We start from the raw sequence: 20,502 nt of genomic DNA on the forward strand, positions 1-20,502 counted from the left end.
GTATTGCGGCTTGGCCACTCCCCCCCCCGGGGGGGGGGTGTGATTTCTCGCTCTCTGTCTCTCTTTCTGGCGAGTGCATATGCCCTATAGCAGAAACCTCTCCAGAAAGAAAGAAAGAAAGAGAGAGAGAGAGAAAGAACAAAACAAAAGAAAAAGAAAAAGAAAAAGAAAAAAGGGGAAATACAATACAGGCCTTTTGAAACCTAAGGTGTACTCCACAATTTGTCAGGCCTCATTCTCCCCCCTCCACCCTCTTGGCAGTGGTCTACTGGAAAGGACAAATTAACCGGTGAACTGGAGCTGTGTTCCTGGACCCTCTGTGCCCAGTAGGGCAATGGGGTCTGAGGCTGCCTTTAAGTTGGTTACTCAGGTCCACAGACCACGCTTCCATTTTGTTCTATTTTCTTTTAAATATTCCATTTTTTCTAGGTTAAACTGACTTCATGGGGAAAAAATACAATTTTTGGAATACTAGAGTACAGTATTTCTGCATCCTCAGACGTGAAGAACATTATCACTGGAAGTCTATGCACAAATGCGTTAACGCCGCAGACCTCCCCTCTTCTTTTCAGTCCTCCTTCCACAGCTCCCCTCGGCGGGCCAGAAAAGCAAGCTCTAAAGATGAAACGTTTCTTGTGGCAAACAGCACTGAACTTCTTTATTTTAACATAGTTGTTTGCTACGAGTCAGAAAAGCCATGACATTTTTCTGTGCAAACATGCATCATGACTCTCCCGACCACCCAATCGCATACATGTTGTAATATTTTGGGGATTTTTTAAAAGTAAACACACACACATACACACAAAAGCAAAACAAGCAAAACAAAACAAGAAAATGAATTGATAAGAGGTTCCCACCATCCTAAGGGCAAACTTCAAATATGTAGAGGAGCCTAGTGAACCGTGCCAGTGGCTTAGGAGACGGAATTGGTTTCTGGTGCCTTCCTGGGAGATATTTCAACCAACCTGCTTCTGTCGCTATTCTTTAGGTTAGGATCTGGGAGGCATTGCTTAGGATGCATTTAAAGTCAGAGTTGCAGGAAGGTTCATTAGGGCTGCCTCCCATTGTTTAAAAAAGAGAGAGAGAGAGAAAATGCATCTGTTTACTACTTACATGTGCTCTGTAGCCACCAGCACACAAAACCCAAATGCAGAGCTACTTTGGCAAAAGTGAGGATGTGTGGAGTTTGATGTGGAACAGGCAGTCACTGAAGGACAACACAGCTAGACTTCCGGGGCAAAGGCCAAGTGGGAGGGTCTTTTGCCCAGTCACTTCTGTACAGCTGCGTCCACTGCACCCGTGTACAAGAACGCGCTAAAGAAACCGATAGCAGGCTAGGACTCCTGCATGGCTTTAAAAAGTTGCTTTTGGTGAGATATTCTGCTGCTTTGTAGCTTCAAACCAGCCATCCTTAAGTAACAGTTGGAGATTTGCTATCTAAAAAACTGATGGCACCTTCAGCTTCTCTATTATCTGGTTTAGACAAGGAATGGGGAGGATGTCTATTAAAAGAACAATACATTCTTAATGACTGAAGGACTTGATGCAGTTGGAGAGAAGACATCTATGCCGGCTTTGAGGGTCACTGAGCAGATGGAGGAAGCCTAACTCACGAACAGATGCCCAATCCTAACAAAAACCGAGAAGAATCAAGAGGACACGTATCACTTTCTAACTAAGACATAAGCCGGTTCCTTCAAGCTTATCCAGAAGGCTCAGCAGCCATCGACCTCAGTCTGAGTGGCTTGATCCAAAGCAGACTCCCACCTTAGAATGGATAGGTAGCTTTTCATTTTGATATTTGATGTTCCTTTGTTTGGCCTAAGGTTTCTACTTTTGGCGTTTATCCTTCGTAACTGAAGACTTGCCCAGTGCTTGCCCACAGAGGCATGTGATAGAACCGTTTATGCATTGAAAGACTGGAAATACGTGTTTAGGAGTCGGGGATTCGTTAATCAGTTACTGCACATCCGTTTGATGACATAGCGTACAGTAGGAGGCGATACTGCTTAGTATTTACCGACATGGAAAGATGTTTAAAATGAACTGTTAGGCAAGTGGTGTAGAGGTTAAGGCTGCTGGATCCCACATGGCTGACCGCAGTTCAAGTCCGGGACCCAGCAGCTTGAAAATTACACCAGGCACATGTGTGTATGTACCCAAAATTCTGAGAGGAGAATGGAGAAGTGATTGTGAGACCCACACCCTCGGAGGGTTATTAATCTCTCCCTCTCTCTTCCGCTCTCTCTCTCTATCTGGCAAGTGCATTACCCAGTAACAACACTAAAAGAGAAAAAGAAAGAAAAATAAAAAGCTACATTTTAATAGTAAGTAAATATGTGGTCATCGGGAAAGTCGTGACACATTTTTGCATAGAAATGACCCAATATTAATGTTTATATTGACTAAGGGATCAATCTGTCTCTCTTTCTCTCTCTCTCTCACCTTTTTTGAATGAAATATATTGGAATAGTAATACATATGTGTTTTGTTTCCTTAATTACATTTTCTAGTTTTATTATAGTGATTGTAATTTTGCAAATGGATCTGTGAATAAACAATTAAAAATTAATAACAAGTGACTAGAATGATTAAAATGATATCATTAGCTGCACCATCTTCTTTTTCTTCCTACGTAAAGCTATAACCAAAAATCATTGAACATTAGAAAGCAAATTTCTCTTAACCTGGCTCGGAGGGGTGTGCTGCTTGGGGAATATCTCCGGGGAATATTGAGTGGGCTGTCTACAGATCAGTGGTCCCTAAAGAGAGTCCTGCCCATTGGGACTTTCTAGTCAAGAAAAAAAAAGCAGGACTGCTCCTTCTGCCTCCTGCGCGTGTTTAATCAGAGAGACAAATGCCAGCCGCTGGGGCATCTTCCCACATTCTAGTGAGGCATGAAAATCAGCCTCTTTGCAAATATATTATACTTTTTGAAGCCCATGACAGAAATAAATATAGAACCTCAGACATATTATCTAGCAATTACCAGAGAGTAGGCTTCACTGCTGCCCGCCACCATTCCAGAATGGCAGACAGGGTCACTCACACAATGACCCGAGTCTGTCTTTAGTAAATTAAACCAAGATGATGGGATCTTGGAGACTCCCAAATAAATATGTTTCCACTTATCAGATAGTCATATGAACCTGGCCATGAATGTTTGTAGGAGACATAGAGTTCTGAAGAGGGCTGGCAGGGATTCACATAATTAAGATGCTTCTTGTGTTCTTATTTTCTTTTCCTTTCAAACTGTGGCATTGGAGCTAACCAAATCTGTAATTAGAATAAATATCAGTGGTGTGTGTGTGTGTTTTAAAAAAAAGCTAAGAAACTTTACCTACTAGAGAACAGCTCAGTGGTTGCTGGCGTTGGGGTAGGACGAGAAAGTAGGCAGCCCATGGGGTTGTCCTTGTGGTGATGGAGCAGTTGTGTGTCATGACCATGATTGTGACAAAGCTTAGGGTTCTGTCCATGCACACAGGCAATGGGTGCATGTGCAGGCTGGCCAAGTCCCTCCGAGGTCTCCTAACAGCACGGTCCGTATCTCATTCTAGAGTTTGGTCATACACATTGGCTACGTTGTATATTGTCATTGGAGAAACTGGGGGAAGGGTACATGAGGACACTCTGCCCTGCTGATTTATTTTAGGTATTTGCCCTATGTCACATGTGCTCACTGGAGAGAGATTGAGAGAGACAGAAGAAAAGTAAGAAATCACCACCACCCCCCACCCCCCCGGCAAGGGAGGATGGCTCTGCCTCAATCCCTTCTCCTCCAGTCTCCTCCTGGGATTTTGGGCATGCGTGCACATGCACCCCGAGTGATTTTTGAAGCTGCCAGGTTCAGGACTCAAACTGTGGTTGGCCATGTGGGAATCCAGTGCCTTAACCATCATGCCTCTTGCTGGCCCATCTCTGCAGTGCTTTAAAACTTGTGAAGCTAAAACTATTTCAAAATAAACATTTTTCTTTGACTTTTTTTAAAACATGAGGTTTTCTGCCATCATGGTGGTGCATCAGTGGTCACCACTCTGCAGTACTAGAAGCCATGCAGAAAATTGGGGTTCAGTTCCTGGGTTGGCCTGCATATGCCGTGTGTACACATGTGCTGGTGATCCTAGCTGGCTGGGAAGGCTGGAGCCAGGATCATGGCATGAGGATGCCATTGGGGGTGGTTGTCTCTTTCCGTCTGTCTCTCTCTCATGAAAGAAAGATACTCTTTTGTAAATGTGTGGTTTCCCTCAAAAGGTTACCATTCTCAGGATTATCATAAAGCTGGTTAAAAGTACTCGCCACACCTCAGTGAGTGGACAAAGAAACAGTATCAGAATGATTTGTCCTTAGATAACTCAGTATGGCAATAGGAAAAAAGAGAAAGAATGATTCCCCCTTGACACAGAAATGTCCACAAACTCCTAAGTATATAGTGTAGACAAAGAAATAAAGGAAAGATAGTATTCTTGTTCCTTCACCTATCAGATGACCATAGTCATTGCTGTGTGACGTGTAACTCTTCCCTGGGGACAGAGTATCCACCACCTAGAGATGGGCTCGAAGTATGAATGAATATGCATGAATTTACGTAAGTGTATATATTCATGAATAAAGTAGGAATATAATGTGTGTGAAGTGAGGTATGCCCCTTTCCAGAAACATCATGGCTTGTGTTGTTCAGTTCACCTCTTGCTTTTCTTTCCACTGCCTTGACAATGTCATGTCCCAGTTATCACTTGTCCCTTCGTCCCTACATCCAGGAATGAACAGCCAGGGGCTCCTATCCTTCAGCCACTAACTTGTAACAGAAGAAGTAAATGTTGGTGGCAGTCAGCCAATGAGATTTTAAGGTTGTCCCTTGCTTTGCTGCCAAGTTAATATGATATCTGAATGGTAGGTGGTTTCATTGATCATCACTAATTGGAAACTATTTTCAGTTGAGCTTAAACCTACACGCTTTCAAAGTTCTAACCCATTCTGTTATTTCTTTTTTATCAAATAATATAAAATGGCTGTAGACATTAAGCTTTTTGAACATCTTTATACACTATTGTTCAAAATATTTGCTGGCCCTTCCTGGGAAGGATATTTAGACTCTGCCTTGTTGACTTCCAGCTTGGCCATGTGTCTGGTGTGACCAATGAAATGTGACCAGAAAGGATGGCACCACTTTCAACCAAGAGGTGTGAGAGCCATTGGATAGTTCTGCCATTTCTCATTGACTCTGCTGTGACACTGCGACCTATCCCATGTAAGGGCTGTTCTGTCAGCTATGGTCCCACAGTGAAGAGTGAGAAGTGTTCATTGCGTTAAGCCACTGAAAGTTAGGAGCAATTTGTTAGCATGGCTTAACCTAGTCCCTTCCCAAGTGAGACAGGTCGTGGGTCACAGTGGAGTCTCTGTATAGGACGTACCACCAGGCCACCCACACACAGTAGGTGTGCAGTGAGTCATGTCTGAGGCAAAATGAAGAAATGATCACTGGTAAGTAACCTTATTTTTTAATGAATAACACTTAGACTTTGTGATTTCCCTACTTGCACATTGAAACATCGTATTTTAATATCAGAATTCCACACAAAAACATCAAAGATGTTTGGAATTTGAAAACAGGAGAAAACTGGAGCTGTATCAATGACTTGAGATGATGGCGACATATGGGATTTATAACAAAATAGGAGAATGTGGGTCTCAGCGTAGCGCTTAATTAGGATCTAAGGTTTATTGATGGCTGATGGTACAAATATCTATCGTGATCCTGTAGAGATACTTCTGGGAAATTGGCTTGGAAAATGGCAGACTGTTCATTATTAGATGTGAGGACTCATTTTTCAACTTCTCTGAAAGACACAGGTGCTCCTCAAATGGCACCTCATGAACCAGCTGGAATGTAACAAGGGTATTCAGCTCTCCTTTATGGTAATTTAGATTACGTAGATAATGTGTGAGTTTTTTAACCTTAATCTATTCAGACAGTGTTAAAAGTCTCCTATCACTTGCATCTCGAACCTAATCTGGCCCACACTTCTCCAGAGACCCTTTACTTACACATCTATGTAGAGAAAAGTTACTGTTATCATTCTGTGTGTTTGGCAAGGAGGTAATTTTGTTTCTGTCTTTTACATAAATGTCATTATGTTTTATGTTTCCTTCTGTGCCTTGTTCTTTTCCTTAGATAGTATATCTTGGAGATGTGTCCACATTGTTACAGAAAGATCCAGCTCACTTGATTTAACTGCTACATAGTATTCCATAGTATAAATATATTGCGGTTTATTTAGACATTGTTTTGCTAGTGGAGATTTATCTAGAAGTTTTGTTGTTGTTTTATAGAGCTCATTGCTTCACATTTAATGATTACGGCATCTTGCAGATCTTGCAGAGTTGGGCAAAGGACTCATAAAAATCCTGAGACTAGCAAAGCCTGGTTTGACAAGTTAGTGCTCTGTGTAGATGAGTGTTACTCATCAGATTAAAATGAGGTACATTACAGATCAATCTCAACTGTCACCAGAAATGGAAGCTCCTTAGCTCACTCTTAGAACATTCTACAAGACCAAGTACTGTCAAAGACCAAGTTCTTGACCCAGGTGGAGAGTAGGGCAGGTTGAAGCAGCAGCCCAAGAAGAAACATGGGAGTCTTACTTGGTACATGAGATACAATGTAATTTTGTTCATTAATTTTTAGGGTTTTGCCATAGGGCATGTGTGTTCGCCAGAGAGAGTGAGAGAGATACAGATGGAGGCAAGGTGAGAAATCAGCCCCCTGGGAGGTGGGCGGGGGATGGCCATGCTTCAATCCTTTCTTCTCCATTCCCCTCTCGGGATTCTGGGTGCACATGCACACGCACTTGGTGTGATTTTTTCAAGCCGCGAGTCTGGAGCTCAAGCTGCAGTCAGCCATGTGGAAATCCAGTGCTTTCATCACCATGCCACCTGCTGGCTCAAAGCTTATTTATTTCTTCCATGAGAGAGGAAAACAAAGAGGCACACCTCCCAACAGGGATCTCATGCCACAGCCAGTCCATCCTGGGTGTGTGGTATATTTGGGGAGGATCTGGGATGCAAGGGTAGGACCCCTCCTGGGGGGGGGTCCCAGTGAACCACCCCTGTACCACCACCCAGCCCCCAAAATAGAAAGTTTGTATACCATCGAGTTAAAAAAGTGCTTCCCAAGGTATTTAAGATGGCAGCGACTATCTTAAATCCGCCCTCAGAACCGTGCTTTTTGTGGTGTTTATCTAGTGAGCATGTGGGTGACATTCAGACCCAAGCTTGGCTTGCAAGTGGGATTCATGAGAACATATCAGATGGTGAAAGCAGGCAGTTTTCCTTGGTATTTACAGGGAGCAGCTTGAAGGAGCCACAGTGCTCTGGGCCCTTGAGGAAGTCGCACCCCAGAGATGAGCTCCGATAAAACCAGTCCTTTCCAGAAAGTCTTCCAGCCTGAAGTCCATCTCTCACGGACAACCGTGTTGGTCTTCTGAGAGAAGCCTGTGGGGCATGTCAGAGGCATGCAAATACGGGAGGAAAATTGAAGCCAGGATGACCTCTAGCCAAAACCCGGCCATTGTTTACGCATCAGATTTAAAAGGGCATGTGAAGCAGCATTCATTCCAACAGTCCCATCCTCATCACAGAGCCTCCCTGGCTGTCTGGCCCCGGTGTGCAGGAAGCCGAAACTGCTCTAAAACCTTCACTCTGCACATCGCTAGGGGTACTCTCCATCGCCGAGGACTGCACTTGCAAACTTCCCTGGAATCTGCCTTCCAGATACTTCCAGATAATACAGTGAGAAGACATCTAGAACGTTCAGGGCCTCGTCAGACCCAAGTACTGTGCAATGGAGACCTAATCGCTTTGTTTCCAACCAGTAGCAAGATGCTGATGGTCGTGACAGTGAAAAAAGTCTTGGAAAAGTCCTGCTTGCAATGCGGAGCAATCTTTCTAAGGAAGGCTGATTAAGTTGTAAAACAGAGAGAAGCAGGTTAGCAGGTGTTTTCAGTAGAACTTGCTTTTTTTTCTTTTTCTTTTTTCTTTTTTCTTTTTTTTTTTTTTTTTTTGTTATGTGCTGTTTTCTAAGAGATCTAGTTTTAGATTTCTGGGTTAGATCTCTATGCCTAGGTAAAGAGGTTTACTCTAAACCTTCATTTTTCCCCCAACCACGTCGATGACAATTGTCTGAGTTGAATGTTTCATTATAGTGTAATGTCTTTCATTCTCATATAATGTCAGGCTGGTGACATATGACAGCAGGTTTCATACTCCACTTAATGAGCGGCTGCCAGTGTCTAGAGAAGTGGAAAAGAAGATTTGAGTGGATTTCACTAAAAAAGGAAAGCGTCTTTCACTTGGTGATCGTGAAGTCTCGGTGCACACCAGCTGTTTCTAGCCGTTTCTTTGGAGGACCAAGGGGACCCAGCCTTGTCGTAACTTACACACGGGATAACCTTTATCTAGAAGCCCCTCGTGAACTGCCCTGACGGCGTCGTCATTGTTCAGGCACGTGTGTTGAAGGTCCGTGTGCGAGACAGAAGGATTCTAGAGGACTCCAAGGCAGGATCCCTCATTCAGGGAGCTTTGCCATCCCAGAGGAAGCTTTGGTTTCTAGAAAGCTCGGAGATAAGATGAATACCTAAGAGCATGGTTCTAGCACAGCACTCTAACCCGGCATCATCCTTTAGAAGCTCTCTTTTAGGCGATCGTGTCAGGTGTGTGCGGGGGCGGGGGGTGGAGATAAATGATGAAGTGAAAGGGGAGCTAGAACAATAAAATGGACAGAGTATGGCAAGTGATATATTTAAGGCAGAAATGAAATGCGCTGGAAGGTCAGATAGAGGAGAAAAATGGTACTGGTACTGACATCTGGGGAGGCTTCTGGAAGAGGAAGCAGCCATCATTAATATCTTTTTAGGCATTTCAGCAGGTGGAGTTTGGCATCAGGTGGTTATGGCCAGTGAAGAAAACAGCCAAGATGAAAGCACCGATGAGAGAAACCGGGGTGCTGCCTGGGCATCCCCCAGGCATGAAGGATTGGGGTCGAGGCTTATCGCCTTGAGATGGAGCCTGCCCACAGTGTCCTTGGGCATCAGGACTCATTTGGTGACCATCACAAACCCTGATCTCTGGCCCATGGAGATAGCACATGCCTGGCTGTTCTGTCACCTGCCCTGTCTTTCCATCCAGATTACAAGCATCACCTGGATGCCTAAAAGCCCACATCCTGGGACCAGCAGATGGCGTAATGGTTATGTTGCTGGACTCTCACAGAGTCTGCCTCAGTTTGAGTTCCAGACTCAGCAGCCTAAAACTCAGACCGGGCGTGTGTGCGTGCCCACGATCCCAAGAGGAGAATAGAGGAGAAGGGATTGTGGCATGGCCATCCCCCCAGGGGGTGATTTCTCACTTTCTGTCTCTCTGTCTCTCCAGGAAGTTCATTTGTCTGATAGCAAAAATCTATTAAAAAACAAAACAAAAACAGGGGGCCAGCAGATGTCTCCATCACTGGACTCCCATGTAGTCGACTGTGGTTTGAGTCCTGGACCTGGTGACTTAAACTCATGCTGGACACATGTGCATGCATGCCCAAGATCTCAAGAGGAAAATGGAGGAGAAGGGATTGTGGTGTGGCCTTCCCACCCCCACCCCCCGGGGAGTGATTTCCCGCTTTCTATCTCTCTCTGACTCTTTCTGGCGAGCACATGCGTCCTATAGCAAAAACCTCTAAAAAAAAAAAAAAACACATACCTTTCAGTATCCCCCCGGATCCAGGTTGGTGCCATTCTTGGAAGAACCCTCAGTCAACCTGTTCCTCCAAATGATTTTGTTTTGAAAAACTGACCAGAAAAGTTTAGAAAAGGCATGTGTTTCTTTTATTTAGAGAAAAACATTCTGATCATGCTTTGCAGATAAATCGTTAGATTCATCCTCCCACGGCCCTTAACTTGAGGTCCCAGGGGATGATATGTTTCATGGAGGAGGAATAGATATCCCTTTACTGCATTTCTACTAGTTAGTGGTTTGTAGGGGCTTCAAAAAGTTCATGGAACATGGAATTAAAGTCTGAGTTTATTGGGGTGTCAAAAATTTTCGAAGGCCACACATTCATGGAACTGTCATTACCAGTGTGCTTGGTCGAGAAAATCGTGGCTGTTTTTCATGACCCACATCTTTCATGAACCTTTTGGACCTCTTGTATTTAACTAGCAAACGTGTGTGCATTCTCCGCTCAGTAAACAGCGTACATAATTCGTAAGCCATGCGGTAAAATGTACTTGCGTTGGCTTGGTGCGTACACGATCTGAAGCCTAGCTCAGCTAATAGTATCGTAGCGGTGTGCAGGGCGTCAGTACCCTGGTTCTGTTCTTGGGCTCGGTTATGTAAGATGCTGTCACTCGCAAAAGCAGATGAACAGTATAAGGAACAGTCTGTACTATTTTTTGCAAACTCTTCGGAGTCTTAAATTATCTTAAAATACAAAGTTATTTTTTCTAAAAGCAGGAGGGACTCGAAGACCGTGTAGACCAGTTGTTTTCCTCTTTAATTTTAGCAGTGGCCTCCCTCTTTCGCCTTCCCCACCCCCCTCCTCCGCAGCACAGGCAGCTCTTGACGAGGGTAGGGCTCTGTGGAATAATACCACTTAAAAACGCTGATCCGGCTCAACACCTTCAGGTTCCAGATGAGGAAATCAGGGCCCAAAGACAGAAAATGCCTTGCTCGTCAGTGGGTATTGATAGAAACACAGAGAGCCCGGGGAGCTTTTAGTACGACTTGCTGTCTGCAGCGCATCCTGAGTTACACCGCATTCGCCAGCACCGTGGTTTCTCCTGTCAGTCCAAGTGAGATTAATTAGACTGGCAAAGAGCATGCATGTGCCACATTCCAGTTCCGTGGTGCAAGAGAGAATCTGTGCTTGTGGTCGAGACCGGGCGGTGGCGTAGGTGGGCAGGCTGTTCAGTTTACCACTCGGGGCACTTGGCAAGCCTCCCATCTTCGAGACCTGGGCACAGGATGCAGAGGGCAGGATTGCAGAGCCACAAGGAAGCCCGCTGCCTTCTGCCAGCTTGGCCTCTGCTCTGACCTCTGGGAGGACTGAGTTCTTGAGCTTTCCCTTTCCTGCCCATTCAGGTCCAAGTCACTGAAGTCCTTGGGGAAACCCTGGGCACCTTCGGGTTGACTGACAAGGTTAATGTAAACATGATAATCATGCCCTTTGTCTCGGGATTTTTCAGGTTGCAAAACCTTTGTCATAGGTTCCCTAAGTGGAGCCTTGTCCCCAGCCCATGGCATAGGCGTGCTTTGTAAATAAGCGATAGGATTTCTCCAAGGTCACAGAGTTGGTGTCAGGGATAGGGGCACAGCACAGGTCTCTGAATGCTGGAGATGTCCTGTTTACAAAGACTCTTGTTCTAACCGAGATCCCGGCTATGATGAAGCATCTGCACGCACTCGATGATCAGCACACCCGGTGGGGGGCGGGGGGGGACGGTATTCTCGTTATTGGCATCGTCTTAGTTCTAAGCAGAACTCGGCCACACCTGTGATTTTGGGGACTCAGAGACTTGCTGGTTCTCCAGACTGACACAGGAGGTGGAAGGTTGCTCCCACTCTTCCTGCACCTCCATATGATGAGAGCCTGAACATGCCACATGGGCACTGGATGAGCAAGTCTGAGGTTTTCCTGAGGAGTGAAGTGAGTTTCCTGTGCCCCACATCAACAGAGATCGGTGTGACAGCCACTCTGGGGCTGCCCGGCCCGCACATGCACCAGAGGGCTCTGTGAGCTGCCATCTCTGTCCACTTAGTGCCCGCTGTTGGTCCTGTGTTTCTGCAGGGAACCCTGGCTGCTTCCTTTCCCTTGGCATCGTTTTCGCCTTCCACCTTGTAGGACACAACCTTCACTGTCCACAGGGGTACTTTAAACTGACTTTAGTAACTGCCTGTTCCCTCGGTGTTCTGCCTAATGTCCTGGGAGAGTAGGGAAGATGGTGAGTTTCCATAATACCGGAAGTCGAAGGCATGCTTCAGCCCACATGGCTAGAAATATTCTCCCAAGGAAGATGATGATTCTTCAGAAAGACATGTAGAAGTAAGCTAGCAAGCTGCCTTCATCCTGCTTATCTTCTGCACCTATACCCGCCGAGCACCTGTCAGGCACTTCCTAAATGTCTGCCAAATGACCTTCCCCAGTAGTGGTTTTGGTCTGTAGTGTGCCTGCCAACCTTAGGATCAAACACACTCTGAGACCTCACCCCGGGCTCGGATTTGCTTGGCCTGGAGAGGGGCTGGCCAGTTTGCATCTCTAACAGTTTCCTAGTGAAATTACTGTGCAGGAATGATAGTTTGCAAACCACTGTCCTAACGCAGGGATTGGCAGACTTTTCCTGTAGGCCAGGCAGTAAATATTTTAGGTGTTATGGCCCACACAGTCTCCGTCAAAACTACTCAACTCTGCCATTTTAGCCACAGAAAATATGTAAATAAATGAGCATGGCTGTGCTCCAATAAAATTTTATTTACAAAAACAGGTGGTGGACTTGTTTCTAGAAAAGTTGTGTTGAAAATATAAAAATAAGAATGAAAAAGCTGGTCCTCATTCTGGGTAGATCTCTGAAAGGTCTTGGGATGGGAATTAGATGTTGGTCAAACCCCAACTTTGACCTTCTCCAGCCATGGCACCTTAGGAAGATCATTCACATGTCTCTAAAATGAAGATTATAATTACATATTAAAAATAGGGGGAAATGCTCACTTTTATCAAAACTAGGTGGTACACACATGAGTCATGGGTTCACTATTTTTTATACTTTGGGGCATAATTGAAGTCCAGAATTTTAAAATCTGTGTCTTTAAGAAGTAATTGTAGAGGACAACAGGTGGTGTGGTGGTTAAGGTGCTGGTCTTCCACATGGCCGACTGCAGTTCAAGTCCCAAACCTGGTGGCTTGCTTTCTCACTTTATCTCTTTCTCTGTGTCTCTATCTCTCTGTGTCTCTCTCTCTCTGGTGAGTGCACTTACCCTATAGCAGATTTCCAGCTCACAGACGAGGCAGAAAGGGTAGATGATTAGGCCATAGTCGTGCTTCTGAGAGGTGGTAGAGCTGGAATCTGACCCCAGGCAGTGACCCCCCCCACCCCCTGGGTCTGTACTCTTTAACTACTCTGGTATGCTGTATGTAGCTTTTACTAGGTCGTTGGAAGAGTTGTGTGTTTTTCTTTTTCTGTTCAAAAATGCATCATGACTTTCCCAGCGACCCAGTATTTCCTTATCTGTAATTAACCTGTGCATTGACAAATGCAAACTTGACCAAAAAAATAACTTTAAAAGGAGTTGACCCTGGGACCAGTAGTTAGCATAATGGCTATGTCACTGGACTCCCATGTAGTTGACCGCGGTTCGAGTCCCAGACCCAGAGGCTTAAAACACAGGCCAGGAGCCTGTGTGTGCGTGCCCAAGATCCCGAGGAGAATGGAAGAGAAGGGATTGCGGTGTGGCCATCCCCCCTGGGGGGTGATTTCTTGCTTTCTGTCTCTCTGTCTCTGTCTGTCTGGCGAGCGCATGCGCCCTATAGCAAAAACCTCTCAAAAAAAAAAAAAGGAGTTGACCCTTTCATGTGTGTGCACTGGATGCTGCTGCCCAGCAGACCAAGGCCACATGGGCACGAGTTTGACTCCCAGACTTCTCTCGAAGCCAGATGCAGTGGTTCAGGCCTATGGTCCTGGCTACTTGGAAGACTGAGGCAGCAGAGTCTTGACTTAGTGAGACCCTGTCTGAAACAATCCCCCTCCCCTAAAACACACACACACACACACACACACACACACACACATTTCTAGTTGCACCTGCAGTGCTTTGTATGCTGCATTAGTGAAGGTACTCGGTCTGCAGTGGAGCTGTGGGAAATGTCATTTCAGTGCCCTTCCCATTTTGGTCTGACCGTGCTGGAGTTTTCCCCATCTAAATGCAATTCATGCCAAACATGTGCATATCAAGCTGCGACTTCATGAACATCTTCCTTCTACATCCCCCTTGTGCCCTGGAGGTATGCAGAGGCAGGAAGTTGTCCCTGTCAGTTCGGGATATGGGGGAACCTCAAAAAGAACAGAAAGTGTAAGTTTATTTTGGTGCAAAAAGAAAAAATCATGAATTTTTCATCATATGCATTTTCATGAACTTTTGAAAACCTCTATACCTCTGTTTTCACGGTGTACTGTATTTCTAGAAGCCTTGCGCAAGAAATCTCCCGAAGGCTCTAGATCTGGCATCATTCAGTTCAGCTTCACAAACACACCCAATCTTGTTCTTACACTGTTCCCCGGCCTGAGCTTGGCATGGAATGACAGAGATGCTGAATTGTTTGAAATGCTGTCATATTGTGCTTGGCTTTGAGGATCATAGGTCCAGAACCCTGGTATGTGCAAGTTACACCCCTAAATAAACATAGGTGAGCCAGCAGGTGGTGTAGTGGTTGTGTTGCTGAACTCCCATTTGGCTGACGGTGGTTCAATTCCCAGACCTGGGCTTGAAAATCACACCAGGTGCAGGTGTGTACATGTTCAAAATCCCAGGAGGAGGATGGAGGAAACGGGATTGCAGTGTGGCCTCCCCCTACCCCACCCCCAAAGGTGATTTCTCACTTTCCCTCTGTCTTTCTCTCTCCGGCAAGCACACGCACCCTATGGCAAAAACCTCTTTAAAAAAAAAAAAAAGGAAAGATGGGTATTTGTTGCATTAAAATATAACATGGCTACCGTCGCTCTCGCCCACCGTGTGATTCCAGAGAATGGTGTGCAGTCTGGTGTTACAGAACCTTGACGTGAGGGTGACAAGTAGGAACTTTGCTTAATTCAAAACTGTAGCCCTTTCAGGACTGGAATGAGCAGTGTGCTTCTCTCCCCCAGGACCCCAGAAGCAAGCACAAGTTTAAAATCCACACTTATGGAAGCCCCACCTTCTGCGATCACTGTGGGTCACTGCTGTATGGACTCATCCACCAGGGGATGAAATGTGACAGTAAGTAAGTTTTCTCTTCCAGCAGGTGGTGGGGCTCTGTCACGCACACCTGGGGTTCTCCGAGCACTGAAGGCTCAGTAGCTTTTCAACACCAGTGCATCGATAGAGAGAATGACTTCAGATCTATAGCAGACTGCAAAAGCAGGGAATCTCTCCACCAGGGAAGTTTTGGTTTATGAAACTACTTAATTGCCTCATGATGAACCAAAATAATTAAAAGGCACTCGATTTGTAAATGAAGTCGGTGGGTGCTGTCACATCGTACGTAGTGGTAGAAATCTTCGATCGCTGTAAACTTCAGGCTAGTCAAACCCCAGAGAAGACTCCCCACCTCCGGATTCCACATTTGGTTAGGCTTCAAAATGAGCTAAGCAACCACAGTCATTATCCTCCTATGTCTCTAATTAGTGGGTGGACCGTGGAAAAATCCAGTAGGCTCTCCTTAAAACTGAAACCAAGATGAACGTGAAAACCAGGATAGCATCTTACTTAAGTTCACTTGCCCTGCACGGTTATGGGCAGATCAAATTTATGTCAGGTCCAGTTCCAGGTGAAATCACTGAGGACCACGGGCGAGGAAGACCACAGGCCTTTTCCATTCTTTATGATTCTATGTTCATCTCCTTCAAGGAGGAGAAAGAAAGAAAACCACTGTGGAGACTCTGCTTTGATAGCTCCTAAATTAGGAAATTCCCCAGGGCATGTGTTCATGTAAATAAAGGTTTATGCTTTTAGGACATGTAATGGTTATTACTGAGCCTGTCTTTGTAATAGATGGGCGCGGTGTGGACATTTCAGTGTACTGCCATTTCATTCATGGCTTCTGTATTGACCCCACACCTTGTATTTGTGTGGGACACGGAACCGACACAGTCTCTAAGGATCCATGTATGTGAATGTTAGAGAATAGGAAGATTTTTCTCAGAATGCAAGCCTTCACCTTACAAAGCTGCACAGTTTAACAGCCTCATGAAAAGCTTTCTGTGCCTGAAGAAATCCTAGGATTCCAAAAACATGATTTTTGGGGAGTTTCTGCAGGTGTTAATTCCAAGTGCCTTTGTAGAGATATTTTTAACTATCTTAGAACTTGGAGCATAGTCACGTGAACACTTGAATAAGTTACCTACTAAATCCCGACAGTGTCAGAGATGGCATAGGGGAGTTCCGATTGCCAGCTGCCCTCCATGGGCGGCACGTGTACCCAGGTTTCTCCTGTCACGGCCACTTAACTGGGGAGTCCAGTGGGACTGGGAAGCAGTCGGTACACACGGTTTCCATTCGCATCTTGTACTGGCCTGCACAGATCAGGGTTTGGGGACGCTGTACGACTTGAACAAAATCCAGAACTAAACGAGATGTCGAGTGTGATCTGAAACATCACTAGCACGCCTAACTGCTGATTTCAGTGTTCTATTCAGATCAGAAAGCTTTGCTGGTTTTCCTTGCATGTCTTTATAATAAATAAATAGTATAAATTTGAATTCAATAACTTCATGCTACTAAAGGAACATTCATCTGGATTACATGTTAGGGTTCTGCTTTAGGTTTTGTTTGGAAAAAAGCAGGCTCCATTCCTGTCAAGTTTGTGGACTACTGACCCGGGCCCACGCTTACGTTTGTATTGTTGGGAGTTTGTTCCCTTTGGATGCGAGGGCCTTCTGGGGCTGCTGCCTGTAATCCTTCATGGAGGGACGAAGAAAACCAGCGAGCGCATGTCAGGGAGGACTACAACCCCCACCACAAATTCTGCAGAGAAGAATCCCCGTACACGTGGTAGGATTATTGCAATTCCACCTAGTGGGAAGGAAATAAAAGCCGCCAACCACTTGTCTAAGCCAAGTCTTAGTTTGTAGAACTCGAGAGAGCAAAGGAGCTTCCTAAGATGTAAAATCCAACCAACCATAGAACACGACCTAACACCCGGCCCCCACTGTCGTCCCCATACTTTCTAAAGGCATTTGGCATTTATTCCATTTAAATTATTTCCTTTAAGTTGCAAATTCTGCACAGACATGTAAAGAAACTAGGAGGACACAAGTCTTATATTAACAACATAACTTTTCGAGAGCCTTCGTGTTGCCTAAGACAGATGGTTAGAGCAGTGAGCTTTAGAGCTCGAAGCCTAACAGAATCCACATTCGTGAATCAGATCACTGCCCTTTCCTCATTGTGTCCACTATCCTGCTCTCGGTCTTTAATCAGAGCAACTATCCATTATGTATGATGCTTTTTGCAGTTAACTTTGCCATGTTAAATTAAAAACTCAAAATGGATAGGAAGTCTGGACCTTGAAGGTTGCAGCATCACCTTGTTAGCATCCCCAAGAGGATTTGTGAGGATTCCAGTGGCCAGTCCCTCCTGGAAGCCTAGATGGAGCTGAAACACCTACACCTACACAGAGTCTCATGTTTGTATTCTTTGCACAGATTCTTTGCAGGGTTTCTTTGGTTCATCGCAATAGACTGATCTTTTTTTTATCCTCCCCCCACCTCGCCCACGTAATGTCAGCTGTAAGGAATGGCTTATCCTGCCAGCCGTGTATTTGTTTTACTTGGAATAATATTTAAATATTTGAAGACAGGTTTAAAATATCAAACACGAGTTTGAATTAAAAAAAAAAAGAGGCAATATATTAAACCTTTTTTGAAAATACAGGGTTAGCAGAGGAAAGGAAGATTTTTATGAATTTCCTATACTCATCCCACAGATTCTCCTTCTTTCTTGGCGGTGAATTCAGCACACGCTCTATAGCAAAAACCTTAAAAAAAAAAAAAAAAAGCATCCTCTGTTTAAAATCCACATAATTTTTGTCTCTGTTGTATGAACTATTTATTAGTTTGAGCTCTGTACACATTTACCTATGTGAATTTTGTATTCTGTTAAATATCTGAAATCGTCACCAAAGACCACACCAGGGTATTATGCTTGGTTTAAGACTGAATAAATATGGTATGAGTATTTTAAGGAGATTGTCACTCACATGAAGCCCATGCTTTAAGGGACATCTGCTCACAGTTCACTGTGTCACCAGAAACATTCTAGCGCAGTATCGAGCGAGGGGTAACGCCTTCTCACTTCTGCTCGACACCAGAAACACTGGAGAAGCCATGCTTTGCATCCATATGCCTACCCTGACCCCTCGCTCTCTCGATTCACAGCCTGCGATATGAATGTTCACAAGCAGTGTGTAATAAACGTCCCCAGCCTCTGTGGGATGGATCACACGGAGAAGAGGGGACGGATTTACCTGAAGGCCGAGGTCTCCGATGAAAAGCTGCACGTCACAGGTAAGGCCTGCTGGTCTAGGAGTGGCGTCCTTGGGAGGCTTCTGGGCAAAGGTCAAGCTGACCCTGAGGCTGGGTTGGGCCTGAGCTGGATGGCCTGAGGGCTCTCGAGGATTCTGTCCAGTGGAGTGATCCCACCTCTCAGCAGACCAGTCAGTGTACCTGAATTCCTGATACTCAATGTCATACAAGGTCACAGCCACCCTGAGGACTGGGCATTCTCACAGTGTGCTGGTGTATTCAACCCCCAGTGACATGAAGACAGGGAAGCCCATTCATCAAAATGCAATAGGCGAGCGTGGAACTAGGGCAGGGGGACAGGTGGATGGATGATCCAGGTGTTCAGTGACTTCTGGCTGCCATGCCCTGAAAACACACCTCTACCATAGCAGTGGTACTCATCCCTGTGCCTCCTCTGGGTTCAATGTGGTGCTGGCAATGTCGCATGGATTATTTAGTCCTTACAATTGCCAGCATATTGGCCCTACTTCCTGAAAGAAGAGACAGAGGCACAGAGAGATTGGAAATGTGCAGTGTAACCGTCAGTGAGAAGCCAGGACTGGAAGCCAGACGTTTGACTACAGACACCATGTGTCCTTGTTTTTTAAAGAGGTTTTTGCCTCAGGGCACATGCACTCACCAGAGAGAAAGAGAGACAGAGACAGTGAGAGGGAAAGTGAAAAATCACTCCCCAGGGGGGATGCCACACCACAATACCTTCTCCATTCTCCTCCTGAGATCTTAGACACACACACACACACACACACACACACACACACACACGTGTCTGGTGTGAGTTTCAAGTTACCAGGTTCAGGACTCGAATCGCAGTTGGCCATGCAGGAGTCCAGTGATGTCACTGCTATGCCATCTGCTGGCCCCAATACCCTGTGTTTCTAATGATCATGCCTCTTGTGTGCAGCCTGGCCCCAGGGCCAGAATTCTCTCTCCATGGGCCTGGGCGCTCCCTCCTTAGGGCTGTGTCTGGGTGGACTCTGCCAGCCTGGCTTTCCTCGTGGTTTTCCCACAAACACTCTTCAGGTGCCTTAGCACACTCAAGCCAGGGATCCTGCAGTCTCGGCCCCAGCCCTGTCCCATGTCCTCAAGATGACTTCTCTATGCCCTGGCTCACTCCGTGTTGATCTATGGTTTAATTCTGAGATTGCAACTTTGTTCTCTTGCTCCTGGACTCCTTGTGAACCTCAGGATACTCTTCCTTTGACAAGAGAGTTCATTTTTATTTGATCACAAAGGTGTTATGTTTCCACTTGTATTTAGAAATTTTAAGCTGTCGTAAACATGGAAAGACTGACTTTAGTGTTACTTATTTATAAATAGCAGAAGGGATCATAGAAGCAAGGCTGGAAGGATCCGTTTGAGAAAGGAGAAGGAGCAAGACCCAGAGAAGGCTTACATTTAGAAACTTACTCTTGTATTTTTCTTTGAAAAAATAAGCAGATTTTCTGCCCAGTTACTATCTTTGCAGGTAACAATTCAGTGAAACTCAAGCAAAGGGTATTGAAGCATTGCTAGGAGAGAAACCACACAGTCTACCTCTGAATTGCCTGATGAAAAACCCCAGCTGTAGTGAATGGTCAGGAGGCGACTGCAATGCCTCCCCTGTCACACACAGACCCTCACTGACTTGGGTTTCAGAGGAGTTCCTCTGTTGTCTCAGATCATCCGTGCCACACTCTCCCATTTGCGACTGTGACTCCCACCCCATCTCTCTTCACTGGGGCCGATGAGTCCACAGAGTCCACTCTGCCCTCCTGTAGGCTGACAGCCTGAGCCTCTGATCAGGCTGCAGGGTATCTCTGCCTGGGGAAGGAGGACTCCCTGGGAGTGGTGAGCTTGGCCGTGAGTGCATTTGCAGGAGCATTGGCAATGTTGCAGCCTCATTTTTGTTTCTCTCTCTTCTTTGCCAAGACTCCTGCATTATTGAAGCCAGGGTTGGGGACAGCAAGCATACCAATTAGGAGAAAATTACCATAAAAACCTAGTCTCCAGAAGGGATTGAAAAGCTAAGTAGAACACCTATTGGCTGAATATTCTTAGGCTTTTCTTCACCTTTTCCTTTAATTCCAAAGCTACTGCTATTAGCAGTAAAACAGACATCACAGGTAAATAGTTTACTATGGGGCTTGCATGTGGTGCTGCACAGCTCACTGTAAGGCAAGAATGCTTGGATAGCAGTTTTAAATTG

General features: G+C 45.4%; 1 protein-coding gene across 1 annotated transcript in view; it reads left to right on the forward strand.

The window, feature by feature from the left end:
• Window positions 1-20,502, forward strand: part of PRKCA (protein kinase C alpha) — a 466,835-nt gene that overhangs the window by 293,833 nt on the left and 152,500 nt on the right. The window contains exons 4-5 of the mRNA XM_006146762.2: window positions 14,901-15,012; window positions 18,171-18,299. Coding sequence (XP_006146824.1) covers window positions 14,901-15,012; window positions 18,171-18,299 — 241 coding nt within the window. The remainder of the gene's footprint in view (window positions 1-14,900; window positions 15,013-18,170; window positions 18,300-20,502) is intronic.

The sequence above is a fragment of the Tupaia chinensis genome, unplaced genomic scaffold (assembly GCF_000334495.1).
Source record: "Tupaia chinensis unplaced genomic scaffold, TupChi_1.0 Scaffold000187_1, whole genome shotgun sequence".
NCBI lineage: Eukaryota > Metazoa > Chordata > Mammalia > Scandentia > Tupaiidae > Tupaia > Tupaia belangeri.